General features: G+C 39.5%; 1 protein-coding gene across 4 annotated transcripts in view; it reads right to left on the minus strand.

The window, feature by feature from the left end:
* dennd1b (DENN/MADD domain containing 1B) overlaps window positions 1–15,364 on the minus strand; it is a 108,511-nt gene that overhangs the window by 25,781 nt on the left and 67,366 nt on the right. For all 4 annotated transcript variants that reach the window (XR_013326475.1, XM_077717767.1, XM_077717768.1 and 1 more), the window contains 2 exons: window positions 11,888–12,013; window positions 681–782 (listed from right to left, as the gene is read on the minus strand). Coding sequence is in view for 3 of the 4 variants with exons in the window: in XM_077717767.1 (XP_077573893.1) it covers window positions 681–782; window positions 11,888–12,013 (228 nt within the window). In the remaining variant the exon portion in view is untranslated. The remainder of the gene's footprint in view (window positions 1–680; window positions 783–11,887; window positions 12,014–15,364) is intronic.

The following is a 15,364-nucleotide window of genomic DNA, read 5'->3' on the forward strand; positions in this document are numbered from 1 at the left end:
GTGTATTATTTTACATGAGTTTTTCCCTGTTAAATTACTTTGTACCTCTAACTGAAATATTATCATTATATAAACTTATATAACAGACGACCATTTGCACTCACAGTCATACCAGCACTAGCGGGAATCGAGCCTGCGCCTGCCCACACCGAAGTCAGGCGAATGAACCCCTACACCAGACAGGAGCAAACTATGGCCCACGGGCCACATCCGGCCCGCCAGGCCTTTTAATCCGACCTGCCGACGTTGTCCAAATAATGTTTTTCCCCCCAAGATGGCGCCGTCACGAGGAAGCCAGTGACAGTAGCTCTGTCCACTCTAATTTGTTTTTTGTGTTTTACAGCCCCTCTATCTTTTTTAAATGACATTTTAATATTTCATAATACATTCTTTTTTTTTTACTTTGTACTTTATACTTTAATAATGAGTGATGAGTATGTTAATACTTCAGTCCTTTTTTCTGTTTATGTTTCATATGTGCTGTTAACGGATGCACTTTTTTATATGAATCGTATCTTGTGCCGACCCGGCCCATCTGTCAAATTTTTAAAGTCAATGTGGCCCCCGGGCTCAAAAGTTTGCCCACCCCTGCCCTACACCATTGGGCGGCCAACATAATTGTGTAACTTATTAATACAGTAATGCAATTTCTACAGACACATGCAAACATATTTTAGTACCTGTTTGAAGAGCTGCAGGTTGACAGCCATGGACAAAAAGTTCCTCATTGTGCTTGAACGATGACTCACAAAGCTCTCCTCGCTGAATGTTATTGGTTCACCCTGAAGAGTACACAGAATATTAACATTTTTTCCCCTTCAAAAATGGCAATAATATTTTTTTACATCTTTCCTTTGATTTGAATCCAAATACATTATTGTAAAACAAATAAAATAGGGAGTAGAAAATGTGTTATGGAGAACTTGAGAGTACAGCTTTTGTGATAAAGTTATACGCTTAAAAACTTCCTCAATAAGTAAGAATTTCAACAAATTTCTTCATTAATGCGTTGAGAAATAAATGTCTGAGCGGGGACGTGACGGAAAGAGGAAGGAAGGGAAAAAAAAGATCCCTTGGCAGAGTGGTACACAGTCCTACTAAATTCCACAGTGTTCCACATGAACACGTTATTACTATTCCTTACATCATGTCTGTTGGCCTGTGAGCTGTAGACACAGAGGATGACAACAAATCCACTGCAGGCCAATCACACGCAGCCCCAAGTCATTTTTCAACACATGCTTTCTGATAATTAACATAATTCTCACATACTGCAACGATGCTCTAAATTCTTTGGCTGTAAAACAATGCGTGTTGTCTGGTGGTCTGGCTGTTAGCGCAATGTGACACAGAAAAAAAACAACAACACTTGGAGACTAACCCCGTTTCAGGGATGGGCGGATGGATGATAGCAATGGCCCACATTACATCACAGGAATAATGCTCCACTTAAGTCACAAAAAAGTTTTCAAGGCTCATTCTCTCATAAAGTAGAGTTTAATCATTTTTCCAGGCCCTCACTAGCTGCTGTTGCCTTGGGCCTAAATGAGCAAAACAAAATTCAACAGCATGCTGGGAAATTCTTATGAGGTATGTCGACACTTAACAAGTGAAGCTGAGCATCTATTTAAAAAAAAAAAAGTTTATGATGTTAACAACTTGGCAGTACCACATCTCACTTGATAAAATTTTAGTTATTTGAGCTGATTAAAATTTTACATGATTTTCTTTAGTAATAAAAATAATGATATTGTACACATTTGTTAGGTGTGGTGGACAGTCGCAATTAAATGTCCATACCGGCACCTTTTTTTTCAGTTTTTTTATGTTGTGGCGGGTTAAAAGTTAAATTCTGATCAATGTTATAACAGTTCATTTTTAGAGCCAATCTTTATTTGTTAATCAATGTCATCAGCAGCCAATGATTTAAACATTTAACCGTATTATTTTACCGATGCCTGAAGTGATGTCTCCTGGAAAACTCATTTGAATGCATGCTTATTAACTAAAGTGAAATATTATTTATCTTAAAAGGTAAGAAATGTATTCTTCCATGCAGAAAATGTGTTATGCCAGCCTACAAATCCCATGATTTTAATAAAAGCAGGGTTAAGTCTCTAAACATTTTCCCCAAACAATACACCATAATGTATGGTAGCATCTGTTAAGAGATGTGTTTATGGAATAAGAATTTGTAATTGTTGTCACCCAAAGATAAATGATTTGAAGAAGGTTAACATGATTTTGAAATTACAGGTTGAATCCCCCTTAAAGTCCTTTCGAGTAACAAGACACAAGCGATGTTCCCACCCACCGGACATAGTCTCATCAAAGTTGAACGTCATTTGAAATGTTCTTTAGCTCCTAAGCTGCTTTTAGCAGGTAATTGACATTTAGGAGAAGATACATAGTATTTACCTTTGAAATGCTTTTTATCACATTGCTTTTAGACTTGCATTAACATTACCACTGGTGTTTCAGTTCCAATTCTCCAAGTTTCACGCCAAGTTTCCACACCCTTCCTTCTGTCAAAGCATATGGGGCCGTGTATCTGTTGGGTTTATTCAGTTTTATTATTATAATAGTTATATTAATTCATTTCTTTATTAAATCAATCTCTTTCTTTTCTTTGTATTAATTCATTACTTTGTTAAATCATTCTCTTTCTGTTTTTCAAAAGTCTTGAGGTCACACCAAGTCATCTTTAACCTAGACAGCCTGTTCCAGGATGGTTATACAAACAATCCACCCAATCTCGGTCCTTGAGATTTGGTGGGCCCTTGGTGACGAGGACAGGGCTATTCGGACAATAACAAGAATATTGTTATCGTTATGTAACCGTACACTTCGGGTTTTTCTGTATGTAACGATTATATGATTATGATTATATTATATGATTCTTAGGTCAAGGAGGTTGTATAATTACTCTAATCTAAATGTTGTTAGGTCTAGTCCCTGTTTTTGTTATTAGTAAAATACTTTGATTGTTATTGTAGTCCCAGATGTTGTTTTTACTCATACGGGATGGAATGATCAACAACTCTGTAACTTGTGACCATAAGAATGGGACGAAAACGTCTATTCGAGGAGACGTTCGGAAGTTGTAAGGTGACACTTGCTGACTCTCCCCTTCGGAGGCTATCTGTTGTATCCATTTCTATTTAATTAAATGTCAATAATTGAATAAGATGTCTTCCTGCAGTTATTGATAATTACGGACGAAGGTAATTATTAATGAACCTGACATTTTGGTCCTTCTGAGCCATGGAGGTCAATATACCGGAGCGAGAACCCAGGCGCTGCTGTTCGACATCTGGTAAGTGACCGTGCGCACGGCGTCTTCAAAACCCTTGGTGGGCCGGAGTTTTTCGACGGGGGCGCCTGGATTCTCGGCGGTTGAAGACTTTTCCTGCTGGAGGGAGACATCTGATGGATCTCGGGTAAGTCCACATTAATGTCTGCATGTTGTGAAGGTGTTTACAAATGCGTTAAAGGGACATTGTATGTGAGGCCCATTGTTGGGCTGGTTTCGCGTCCTGGGTGACGGCGATAAAACCCTGTGTTTATACTAGTCAATGGCAGGTACGGTGGGGCACTTTGCTGGAAAGTGTCCTGTGTCTCAGGGGTAGGCACGAATGTATTGTACTAGAGGTACAATATTGGGGCCGGGGAGTGTCCTGTGTCTAAAGGGTAGGCACGAATATACGTTGTATGTTGTTTGTGTGGTTTCTGCAGTAAAATTAAGATAAGCCTAGGAAATACAGTCGAAGGAGTGATAATAATAAAAATAGATATAATAAAGTTAACTCTGTGAGGCACACGAACTCACTACAAAAAAGTAAAATATGGGAAACACGTGTTGTAAGGCGGGTTTGGATGACGATCCAAAAAAAAATACGTCTAACTTGTAAGGATTGGAAAAAATTGGAAAGACAAAGCGCTTTAAAAATATTACACAGCTATATTTATGGATAAATAAATATGGGTTTGCTGGCCAGCTTAAAATGCATAGAATACAGGATAATATATGCACTAATGCATAGAGGTAATATACATATATAAATAATATGTGAGTGGATAAAAGTGTAACAGCTTGTTCCACAGACACTAATGGAGGTAATATACATATATAAATAATATGTGAGTGGATAAAAGTGTAACAGCTTGTTCCACAGACACTAATGGCGAAATAAGGCCGGGGAGAAGTTAAAAATACTATTTTGGGAAAATAGTGGGGGTTCCCTCGGATAACGGGGATATATTTAAGACCGTGGCGGCGGGAAAGTACTGTTTGGTAAGGAAAATTAGCGGGGCCTCCTCGGCTGACGGGGAAAATATTTACCGAGATAGGTGACGGGCGCGGAGGAAGTTTAACAAAAATAGAGGGAGAAGAGATGGTGTAAAGTTCGACAAAAATCAGAGATAAGTTGTAAAAAAAAAAATGGAGGTATATATATTACATGATTACCCAGACTAGAGGGTCTCTGAAAACAAGGAATGTCGGCTTAGAATGATTTGGAAAGTGGATTTTGGATACGAGAATGTTGAGCTAGAAAATTAATGGGGACACTGGTATTTGATTTGGTTAATCCAGGTATGACGTTTTGTGATTACAATTAAATTGGGTTTTTTTGTGATGCTTGGGCTTGTATAACAACAATTAGAATGGTTATTTCCAAGTGCTGGTGGTGCTTTGTTAATATAACCTATATGTACTGTCAATTTACAGCAATGTGATGGCTTATTGCAGCTTGGTTTTTGATCCCGTCCGCTAACGGGAAGATGGTGTTTAAAAAGACAAAAGAATATATACAAAATGATCATTTAAATGTTTAGCAGGGAATGTCACCTGTGTTTTTATTATGCTCTAGACTTGCCAAAAAATGTGTCAACTGCGGGGGAAGCGTTTCTGGTGCAGCGGCTGCTGATTAGATGGGAGTGAAACATGTGGGCCGCGGGGCAGACGATTTAACTGTGTTGGGCTTTCGGGAGCGTTCGGACCGTGTAAACGACAAAAATTTTGTGATCCCTTCCGTGAAGACATTATAATAATAATAATTGGCCTTGGGGATGCTGAAGCAAACTTGAGGGCAGAAAATGGGTTTTTGCCATATTGTTGTGCTTGCAGCATACATATTCTGGATATATGGGGTCTTGGAAAAAATATTGTTATGTAGTTGAATATCGGAAGAGGGGTTAATTTGACGTTTTAATGGTTGTCTTCTCTAAAAAGCGTTGTATTTGGGCACAGGGAAAAGCTGGTTTGTAAACATAAGATAACAATGCTGTTTTCGCAGCAAGAGTGGAGGTCATAGTTAACGGCTAATTGCGTTTTCTGTTTGGACTTTTCAGAATAAGAACAATACATGGGCTGCAAGAAATGCAAGGTTATGCGAATGCTTTCGAATTGATATTTTGGGTTTTAAAATGAAATGAAAAATCTGTTCAGTAAAAGGTTGATTTGGTAAAAAGCTTTGGATTTGGGAAATAGACCAAAATAGTCATTTTTGAGCAATTGTGGATTTCAAAGGGCTCTTAGTTAAAGGAAACTAGCTTTTGGAGGATAAAATAATATTAATACTATTTCAGAATTTTTTGATTATTCAAAATACTTTAATCCAGGAGGTTGGCTGTTTAAAAGAATAAAAGGCCAGGATGACAAAATTTACAATATTATGGTATATTGGTGACGATAAGGTTTTTAAAACATTAAAGTTTGTAATTAGGAATTGTCTAACAAAAGGTTGATTTGTCTCATTTAATTGTTGTAGATTTTTGTTTTGGTAACAGGCTATGGGAAATGACTCGTGTCTTAAGTAAACATCATATGAGGTGATTTACAAAGTATAGTAGGTATTGAATTATTTGGCTGATTAACGACATCAGATGGGAAATTTACAATGCAATAGTGGCATGATAAAATTCATGGCATTCATCCAAATAATTAGGTGAATTGTAAATAAAATAATTGGTTTAGGATGAGCATATTTTCCCTAAGAATGGAGTAACATGGAATGTTTTTCAAAGTGCACTTGAAAGAACATTGTCTGTTGTCCTGGCGGGAGGAAATATGCTTTGTCACAGGTCATATTGATGACTTTAAGGATATTACGGATTGGATAAGCATTGGTCAATTGATACAACCAAATAACGTTGCTTTTACGGCTTTAAGGGCATGCAAATTGGTTAGAACTTTAGCAACGATGGGGTTAATACGCCTGAATGTTACAGTGATATCGAGTGACAATAACAAGCTTAGATAAGGGAGGGAAAGGAGAAATTCTCCAAATTCCAGAATCTGGCTTAGAAACAGGTTATGTTAGTCGTTTTGGGTTTTTGACAGGATGTGGTAGTACAGTAATTCTGGGAAATTTTGGGAAATTGGGGACCCCATATCTAAAACAAGTTTGAGACAAATGTGTAAATAGGCTATATTTGGCGCTGGATGCACGAATTCTAGTGGGGCCTTTCATGTTTTGAAACAAGTGACGCTTTAGGTAGATGGGTTGTCTATGAACAAAATGGGATGGGGGAAATTCGCTTACAAATTAGGCGTGTTATCTTGGTTCATAGAATTTGGAGTCAAGGCGACGTAATAAAGGCCATAGGCGTCATGTTGTATAAAATAGGCGTGGATGAATTAGTTTTACAAATGGGGGAGATTATCTTATCACCTGAAACAAGTAGAAACAAAATTGGATGGCCGCATTAAAAGGTGATTGGCATGCTATTAAAGGGAATTGGGATTTTCAAAAAACCTGATAGGGGGCCATTAGGTCATGGCGGCTGTAAAAAATAAAAACTTTAGATGTGAAACTATTCCCACCTCAATTCGGGGAACAAACAGGTAAACGGATAGCATTAAAAAGGATATAACTTTGTGTGAAACTTGAAGGAAATTTTTTACAAACGGTTAAAAGGCTAGAGTGGGGGTGTGTATATTAAAGGATCTACTAATGAATGCGGGGTGGATCCAGACCTTCCGGAATGTGGGGTATTCATGGCGTCCTCGAGAATTTGTGGATTTTCTCCGGGTACTCCAGTTTACTCCCACAAAATGAAATTATGGATGCTAGACTGGTTGAACACACTAAATTCTTCTGTTTATGAGTGTGAGCGTGAATGATAGTTTGTCTTTTTGTGTTTTTTGATTGGCAGACCACCGAGACATAATCTATCAATAAAAGAAAATAATTTGGGCTTGAGTCAAGGGAAGACCTATGTCTCGACAAGGGGGAGGTGGCCTTGCTACAACGGCACTACAAGGCTTAGGGTTTAAATCTATATGCATACCCACATATCCATTTCAAAAAATACATATAGATTTTATTTTATTTTTATTAGATCATATGGATATCATTCCACGATATGGAATTCCAGAAACTATTTATAGTGATAATGGCTCCCATTTTGTTAATATAATAGTTGTCTACCATCCACAATTGGCGGACCTTATATGAAGTCCTGTTTGGTAGACCTTACAAATTGTTATTATTCCCTACACAATGACAATTGGATGATGAGGCGAATCTATCAGAGAAAAAAAAAAACGCACACACCAAATTTAGACTATCAGAGGGAGATTTTGCTTCTCAACAGGAAACGGACGAAGCGACGGTGATTCTTGAAGACTGGATGCTGATAAGCAGCATAAAAGAAGAAACATCGGAGCAACGCAAAGTGGGAGGGTCCTTGTTACTGAAAGGGGACACGGATGCACCTTTCCCACAGTAAGAAGGTTGTCTAAATTGAAACGTTTCAAGAGGAAAACTCCCTAAACAAAGACAAAAGGTCATGTTGAAAACAATTATTGCTTTTGGGGCAATGAGATTAATGATGATTGTGATTCTATTCCTTTCCACAGTAGGGTTGTTTTCTCCAGTTGGAGAAAAAGGCGGAGGCGTTTCAATTGAGGATACACCTTCTTACGGGAGGGTAAACCGAGAAACATACACATTTACATTTAATTAACATTACCTACTAAATCAAATTTCCACATTGAAAATATATATTTGGACTCGGCGACGTCCCGGTTGCCATACAAAAAGAGATGGTGGGAAATATGTGTGGTACATTAACAGCAAAAAATTAAAGATTGGGAAAAGCCTTGTTGCAGAAATTGGTCAAGATTGGAAAGCTTGGACTGACATATTAACCTGTGAAATTTATTTCTGAAACAGGGATTTCCCAAACGGGGGATAATTGGGCGCTGTTAATGGAGTGTAAAGAAGGCAAGCACTATGTGGCTACTTTGGTAAAAGGGTGGTCTCAATTGAAACATTGAGGGGACGGGTAAGATAAACTTTCTGACTTAATAAGATACGGGAAACACCAATATTAATTGAAAAGATTATTGCTCAGCAAGCAATACCATAAAACTATAGGGAACTCTTTTATATTGGGTTTGACGTCTCCATATGGTTTCAATTGAGACTAAACCATCTTACAAAAGATTAGGATAAACTACCAGACAAGGGAAAATACGATGGGATCTAACAACTCCCTCAATCACCATTCATTTGGGGAAAAGTGTTTTTACAAATGAAAAAACGTGTCCTACTTGGCAAGAAAAAATATTGAAGCAGTGTTTATCCTGTTACGCGGTAAATAGGAAGTCAATTTTTCCACTGTTTAATCATTTTACCTGCTTAAACCTTACAGGGCATGGTCTGAAGCTGGGGGCGATAAATGAGACGTGGTGTACCGGCGTTCTAAAACAAACTACACCCCTGATACCACGTTCTGGCCTATGGTGGCGGGGTGGTAGATAAATTATACGACTCCTGCCGAAACGCGGCAGGACTAGGTACTTTGGTCTCACTGCTCTTACCGGTGTCTGTTTTTCCATCCACAGTGGAGGAGATACAATTGGCGGCTCATAATTCGGAGGTGAAGGGTCGACCCTCCCGACATCGTCGAGAGGCATGGAGGGAAGGAGATCCAACATACATTGATGCGATTGGCATCCCCCGGGGCGTACCAGATGAGTATAAGCTGGCTAATCAGATCGCAGCAGGTTGGGAGTCTATCTTCCTTCTAATCACCCCAAACAAAAATGTGGATAGAATAAATTACTTACATTACAATGTTCAAAACTTGGAAATTATACTGAACAGGGATTTGTGGCCATGAAGGAACAACTGGCAGCTACCAGTCTGATGGCGTTCCAGAATCGCATAGCGGTGGATATGATCCTTGAAACAGGGGGCGTGTGTGCAATGTTTGGAAAACAATGTTGCACCTTCATACCGAACAACGCGTCACCCAGTGGATCTCTCACCAGGGCCATTACTGGCCTGCAAACACTGAACCGCAATATGCAAGAGCACTCTGGAGTAGATACGTCCGCATTGTCAGATTGGTGGGATAAGACCTTTGGAAAATCTAAAGATTTGGACTATAGGCACAATTACCGCTATCCTAACATTGTGTGGGTGATGTAGTATCCCCTGTTTGCGCTCCTTGCTAAGCCGACTTATAACTACTGCAATGGCCCCTACAAATTCTAAAGTACATGAGTTGTATCTTATGGGACGGTTTGGGGAAAGCAGTGAGGTCCAGGAGTACGGTAAATCCGAGGACCAATTGGACGAATATAATTATGTTTTTTCTCTTTCAGACCAGCCATGGGAGTAAGGAGTAGGCGGGAAAAATCACAGTCACCCGACATTACCATTTAGTGATTACTAAGAAATGACTAATAACATACATATTATAAAAACGGGGGAATGTTGGGTTTATTCAGTTTTATTATTATAATAGTTATATTAATTCATTTCTTTATTAAATCAATCTCTTTCTTTTCTTTGTATTAATTCATTACTTTGTTAAATCATTCTCTTTCTGTTTTTCAAAAGTCTTGAGGTCACACCAAGTCATCTTTAACCTAGACAGCCTGTTCCAGGATGGTTATACAAACAATCCACCCAATCTCGGTCCTTGAGATTTGGTGGGCCCTTGGTGACGAGGACAGGGCTATTCGGACAATAACAAGAATATTGTTATCGTTATGTAACCGTACACTTCGGGTTTTTCTGTATGTAACGATTATATGATTATGATTATATTATATGATTCTTAGGTCAAGGAGGTTGTATAATTACTCTAATCTAAATGTTGTTAGGTCTAGTCCCTGTTTTTGTTATTAGTAAAATACTTTGATTGTTATTGTAGTCCCAGATGTTGTTTTTACTCATACGGGATGGAATGATCAACAACTCTGTAACTTGTGACCATAAGAATGGGACGAAAACGTCTATTCGAGGAGACGTTCGGAAGTTGTAAGGTGACACTTGCTGACTCTCCCCTTCGGAGGCTATCTGTTGTATCCATTTCTATTTAATTAAATGTCAATAATTGAATAAGATGTCTTCCTGCAGTTATTGATAATTACGGACGAAGGTAATTATTAATGAACCTGACAGTATCTCAGCTATAAACCCAGTCGCATCTGTTAAGAATTATTCCACAAATGCCTACTAGAAGGTTGAACAGTTCGTGTACACATACTGTATGTTAACAGAGGTATTGGCAAGAATGCTGTCTGTAAGAAACCAGTGAGAAATCACTGCATGTACATGTACACAAACACAAAACATTGACTGTGAGAGCTTGTGTCAGAGGGGAGGCAGTTTGTTCGTGTACCGTCTGTATTCGCAGAAAAGCAAGACAGCATCAATAATGTAGCATCTTGGCGAGTGGGAGTCCACAAAGTCCAATTAGTTTCAAAGCTAAAAGGAACAAAGGCTTCGCTATTTGTCAAACAGGACATGCTCTGTAGTACGCGCAGCTCCGACTCAAACCTGATCCACTGAAAAGATTCTGTAAAGTGATGTTAGCAGGGCTTAGCACAGAAAAGTCAAACTCCAAAGGTGGCTAAAAGAGATCTTCAAAAGAAACGTCATGAGTCTTTTCAGATCTGTTGAAATTTTTCGGTCTCAGACAGGCCCACCTTAAACTTGCACTCTGCCTGCAAACTCACCTCATACCTGCAATCTAAATGGGCTTGTTTCAAATCTGACATTTGACTCAATTCACCACAAATGTGACTGTCAATGTATGTGATATGTAGCCTGTATCAGTAGGGTCAAAAAGACTTGGAGTACCTTAACTTGCAGTTTCAGCTATATAAAAAAGACACAATTCTCACAAAAAAAGAAAAGGAATTCAACGCAAGGTAACTTTTAGCCATTCAAGTTAGGCAGGGTTGTTAAAACAAACAAACAGAAAAACTCTATACGTAGGTATTTGAAGTTATTTTCTTCAGAGGATCTTTTGCCGTTTCACCAAAATGATTGGTTGTTATTTTTACTTGTATTTTTCGCCAGCAATGGCTCAAGTAATTGTAATGATCAAAACCCTAATTTTCTAAAAGGAGCACTTTTTATTAGCAATTTCCTTGGTTTATGATTTCACATTAGCGTAAGTAGGAATGAAATTTGTCATCCATAAATTCCATAAATATCTTATTTTCATCCAATCCAGTTCAACATGTCTTTGGTATTCATGAAGTCCATCTCCACTTCAATACACTTATTGAGAATTTAACTCGTGTTTTTGCATGGTGATGTATGTCACATTAAATTTCAATTTAGCACGCCTATATTCAGCAGGGGTGCAATTCATCTGTCCAAAGTTGTAGTTTCATCCCTCAAGAACAATTCTCCCCGATTTGTGAATAATTAAGGATTAAGCTGAAGAACTTCTTAACATCAAAACTTACAAAGCTATTTGCATACTCAAGATGCTCGCAGAAGAATTTAAGCACACGTCTATTTTAGCTACTAATTAAATAGAGCATTTTAACAATGTTAAATCCGTCAACAAGACCAGCTGTTGTGACACCACCCGGGAAGGCAGATTGTTGTTAATATGGATAGACTCTTACCGGTTTATACCGAAGGGCGTCCCGGTAGGAGCCAAAAAGAGCTGCCTGTGCTCTCAGGAAGGCCCTCGCCACGCCACTTCCTGTTGCTGTTGACTGCTTCTTAAGCTTGCTCTTCAAAGAGGACACCTGGTGGAAAACATGATGGAAAGAAACACAGTGAGAGAAGTAAGGATACAGAGGGGTAAAAGTTAAATTATCACCTCTGAAATTGGTGGGGGAAAGCAGCTAGCCCATTCAGAGTGTGAAATATCACATTTGCAGGGCATCATAAAAAAGGAAAAACGGGAGAAAAGAAAAAGGAACGCTTCAGCCTTTCCACCATGCCTCGGAGTTGTGCTGCTGAGAGCACCTGCTGCTTTGCTAATTGAGCAAAGGAAGGGAAGGGGTGCGAGGGGAAATGGAAACTCACATCCATGCACTTCCTCTCGTAGCTACACTCCTCTCCATCACCTTTTTGCTTTTTTTCTTCTATTTCTTACTCTCCTACTTCCACTGTGTTCCCTTCCCCTCGCTGGTTCTTCCAGTTCCCTCCAGAAAGGGCCTCTTGACATAAAATGTCTTTAATTATTTTCTCCTCTCCGAGCACCCGGCTCTGAGACTCCAGGCGAGAGGAAAGGAGCAGCAGGCCCGAGCTTGTTTTAGGATGACAAAAGATTCACCCTGGCCACGGTCCCCAGGGAGTCTGGGAAAGAAGTTGTCAAGAGTCTCTCCTCACCTCCTCAGCTACAGTCTGACTGAGCGGGGAAGAGGAGGTAGAAAGGGACTACGGCTCTCTGTGTGGGCCTTGTCTGGATTGCACACTGCACATCTTTCTATGAGCTTAAACATTTGATCTGCTTCTGATTTCGTTGACAGAAGTACAAAAAGGAATCTCAATTTTTAAATTGTTATTTTAAATTATTATCAAGCAGGTATATAGACAGCTAAAAGGTATACAGGTGCTGTTAAAGTGCAAGTCAGGCTTTACACATAACTACATTTATTTGCTATAAAAACAAACAAAAAAACACTCAGGGGACTTTTTGGAGACCTCACAAAGATTCCCTATGGTAAAGAACTCTGGGCTCCGAGAGTGGCAAATCATGTTTCTTCAAGTCACATAAAAAAATTAAGATAATTTGTCTTGATTACATCAGGGAACCAAAGGCAATGGAAAAAAAGACAGCTGATTGCTGAAGAGAACGCAGCTCAGCATTAAAGACATGACATAACATGATTAGATCATTTGATTACTGCAATAACTCCAATATGTGAGCACAAAGTAAGTCTTACACAGTCTGTTTAAAAGCCAGCAAATTGTTAAAACTACGCCTTCCTACACATCACCCTTCAATGCATCTTTTAATCTAAAGCATTTGAATTAGTTTCACATATGACTACTCTCTTAATAGAAGTGTTTAAGAAGAATTGAAAAAATATACACATAATTCAATTTGAACACCCTTCTGTTCGTATCAGACTGAAAGTCTAAATAACATTGCCTTTCTAAAAGCGGCATAGCAAAATGCCAGTAACAGGACTTTGTGTCCGTCCCTAAACGACCCCGAGTTTTTCATCTGTTTCGGGACACTTGTTATGAGAGATGGTCAAATGATTACGCTGTGAAGCGGCAGCGATCCCGAGACATTGCTGTATCTGCAATCAGCCGATTTGGGAAAACCTCAGGGAGGAGAAGCAAAGTGTTCAGAGAGCTCAGGCGGGGGACAGGCGGAAAGGAACAGAGAAGAAAGAAGTCAACAGAGAGATGGAGAGAATGTCAGTCTTAAACTGGGACAGAAACAAAATGAGCAGCGTCGATTCATCTCTCCTGGGTTTTCTTACTCTCCACAGCATCCCCGTGCTGCCATTGCGAATGCTCCCAGGCATCAAACAGAAAGTTTATCACAGTTAAATTAACAAGCGTCATCTCCAGATTCACTCATTGTGCTAAATGCTTTTATGTTTGTGTAAAGCTCTTTCTAGAATTAATATTTCATGTTTATGTGCATTTTCAGAGATTTTTTTTCTTCCGCCCTTGCAATTCATTAAAATGTCCCCCCCCCCCCCTCCTTTATTTGGTGGTGGGGTGAATCAAAGTGAACACAATGTCAGTCTAAGTGGGGGAGGCATACCCCAAAGACTGTCAGACAAGACGGGCTAGCTGAGTTTACGACGCACACAGAGTTAGTTGTGTGCAGCAGCTTTGAACGGCTGAGAGCATCGCGCTGGCAAACACTTTTTAATGAGGTGGGGACACAATCAGTTGTGTTCTTTTTCTCATTGTTAGGAGTAAAAAAAAAGTAATATTTCAAAAGTTTAATGGCAATGAAAATTCCTTCTGTGTCACATGTGAGCGATCAATGAACACTCGCAAATATATCGGTAGGTCGTCAAATGAAAGCCAAGCCGCCTTACCGCTATGTATCTTTTGCATATGGCATGAAAATAAGTGTGTTTGGTAATTGGAGTTTGACTGCGAAGCCCACGCCGCAATCATCAGGTGCGTCTCCACGGTAATGGTGCTGTCAAACTAATTAACTTCTCCAGTTTGAGTGAAACTAACGAGACACGTAGTGGCATCAGAGGAAGGCCAGGCTCTACAGGTGATAACCCTATTTGGCAGTGACATTTTTAGTGTAAAGTCACTGTGGCGGTGATGAGATCAAAGCCAAAGAGTCCCCCATTGGGTCCAATTAGAACTATTGCATTGTGCAGGGAAGAGGTGGCGGCGGGGGAGGGGGAGGAGTGGGCGGCTGGGGTGGGGGGGAGCTAAAGAAAACTGTTGAGTTATGATATTCATAATCTATGCAGAGAGGCTTTTCCAGCCCAGGTCTTCTCCCCATAGCTGTGATCTTTTCAATTTACATCAAGGGAGGATGGTCGTGGATGAAAGAGGAGCATCCGAGGCGCGCAGCCCACAGAGGGCAGACACGAGGCCTCATTAAGGCCCGGCCCAGCTAGCCCCAAACAGGGTTTGAAGTGCGTCGCATAAAGAGCAGGGGGTCAAAGGTCAGACGACGAACAGATCTCCATTTAACTCTCCAGCTGGAGACGGTAATTAGCAGGTGCAATCATGGTCGCTGTCTGACTGTAAGGGATAATACCGTCCTATCAGACATCTGTGTGCGAGCGTGCGTGCGCTGAAATGCATTAATATGGATACCAAACAAGTACTCTGATTCCTGTGAGATGCTGGCATTCAGGGGAATTTTTTAAGACAAATCCTTAGAATGCCTGCAATGGCTGAAAAATTTATCATAACTTGTTGAAATAAATGCAACACATTATGAAGCCCAGGCGATGCTTAAAAATATATTTTTCATACTCTCTGTTAAATAGTCATTTACTGTTGAAAGTTGGACATTAACATTTCCTATTAAATTAAGGTATTGTGCTTAAAACATCATTACGCAAAACTGTGTAAGATCCATGCTATGGGTTAGTTTGTCATTTAAGTCATTACAAAAAAAGTTCAATTTCTGTGTATGTATGTTATAG

Source organism: Stigmatopora nigra, chromosome 5, assembly GCF_051989575.1.
Source record: "Stigmatopora nigra isolate UIUO_SnigA chromosome 5, RoL_Snig_1.1, whole genome shotgun sequence".
Taxonomy (NCBI): Eukaryota; Metazoa; Chordata; class Actinopteri; order Syngnathiformes; family Syngnathidae; genus Stigmatopora; species Stigmatopora nigra.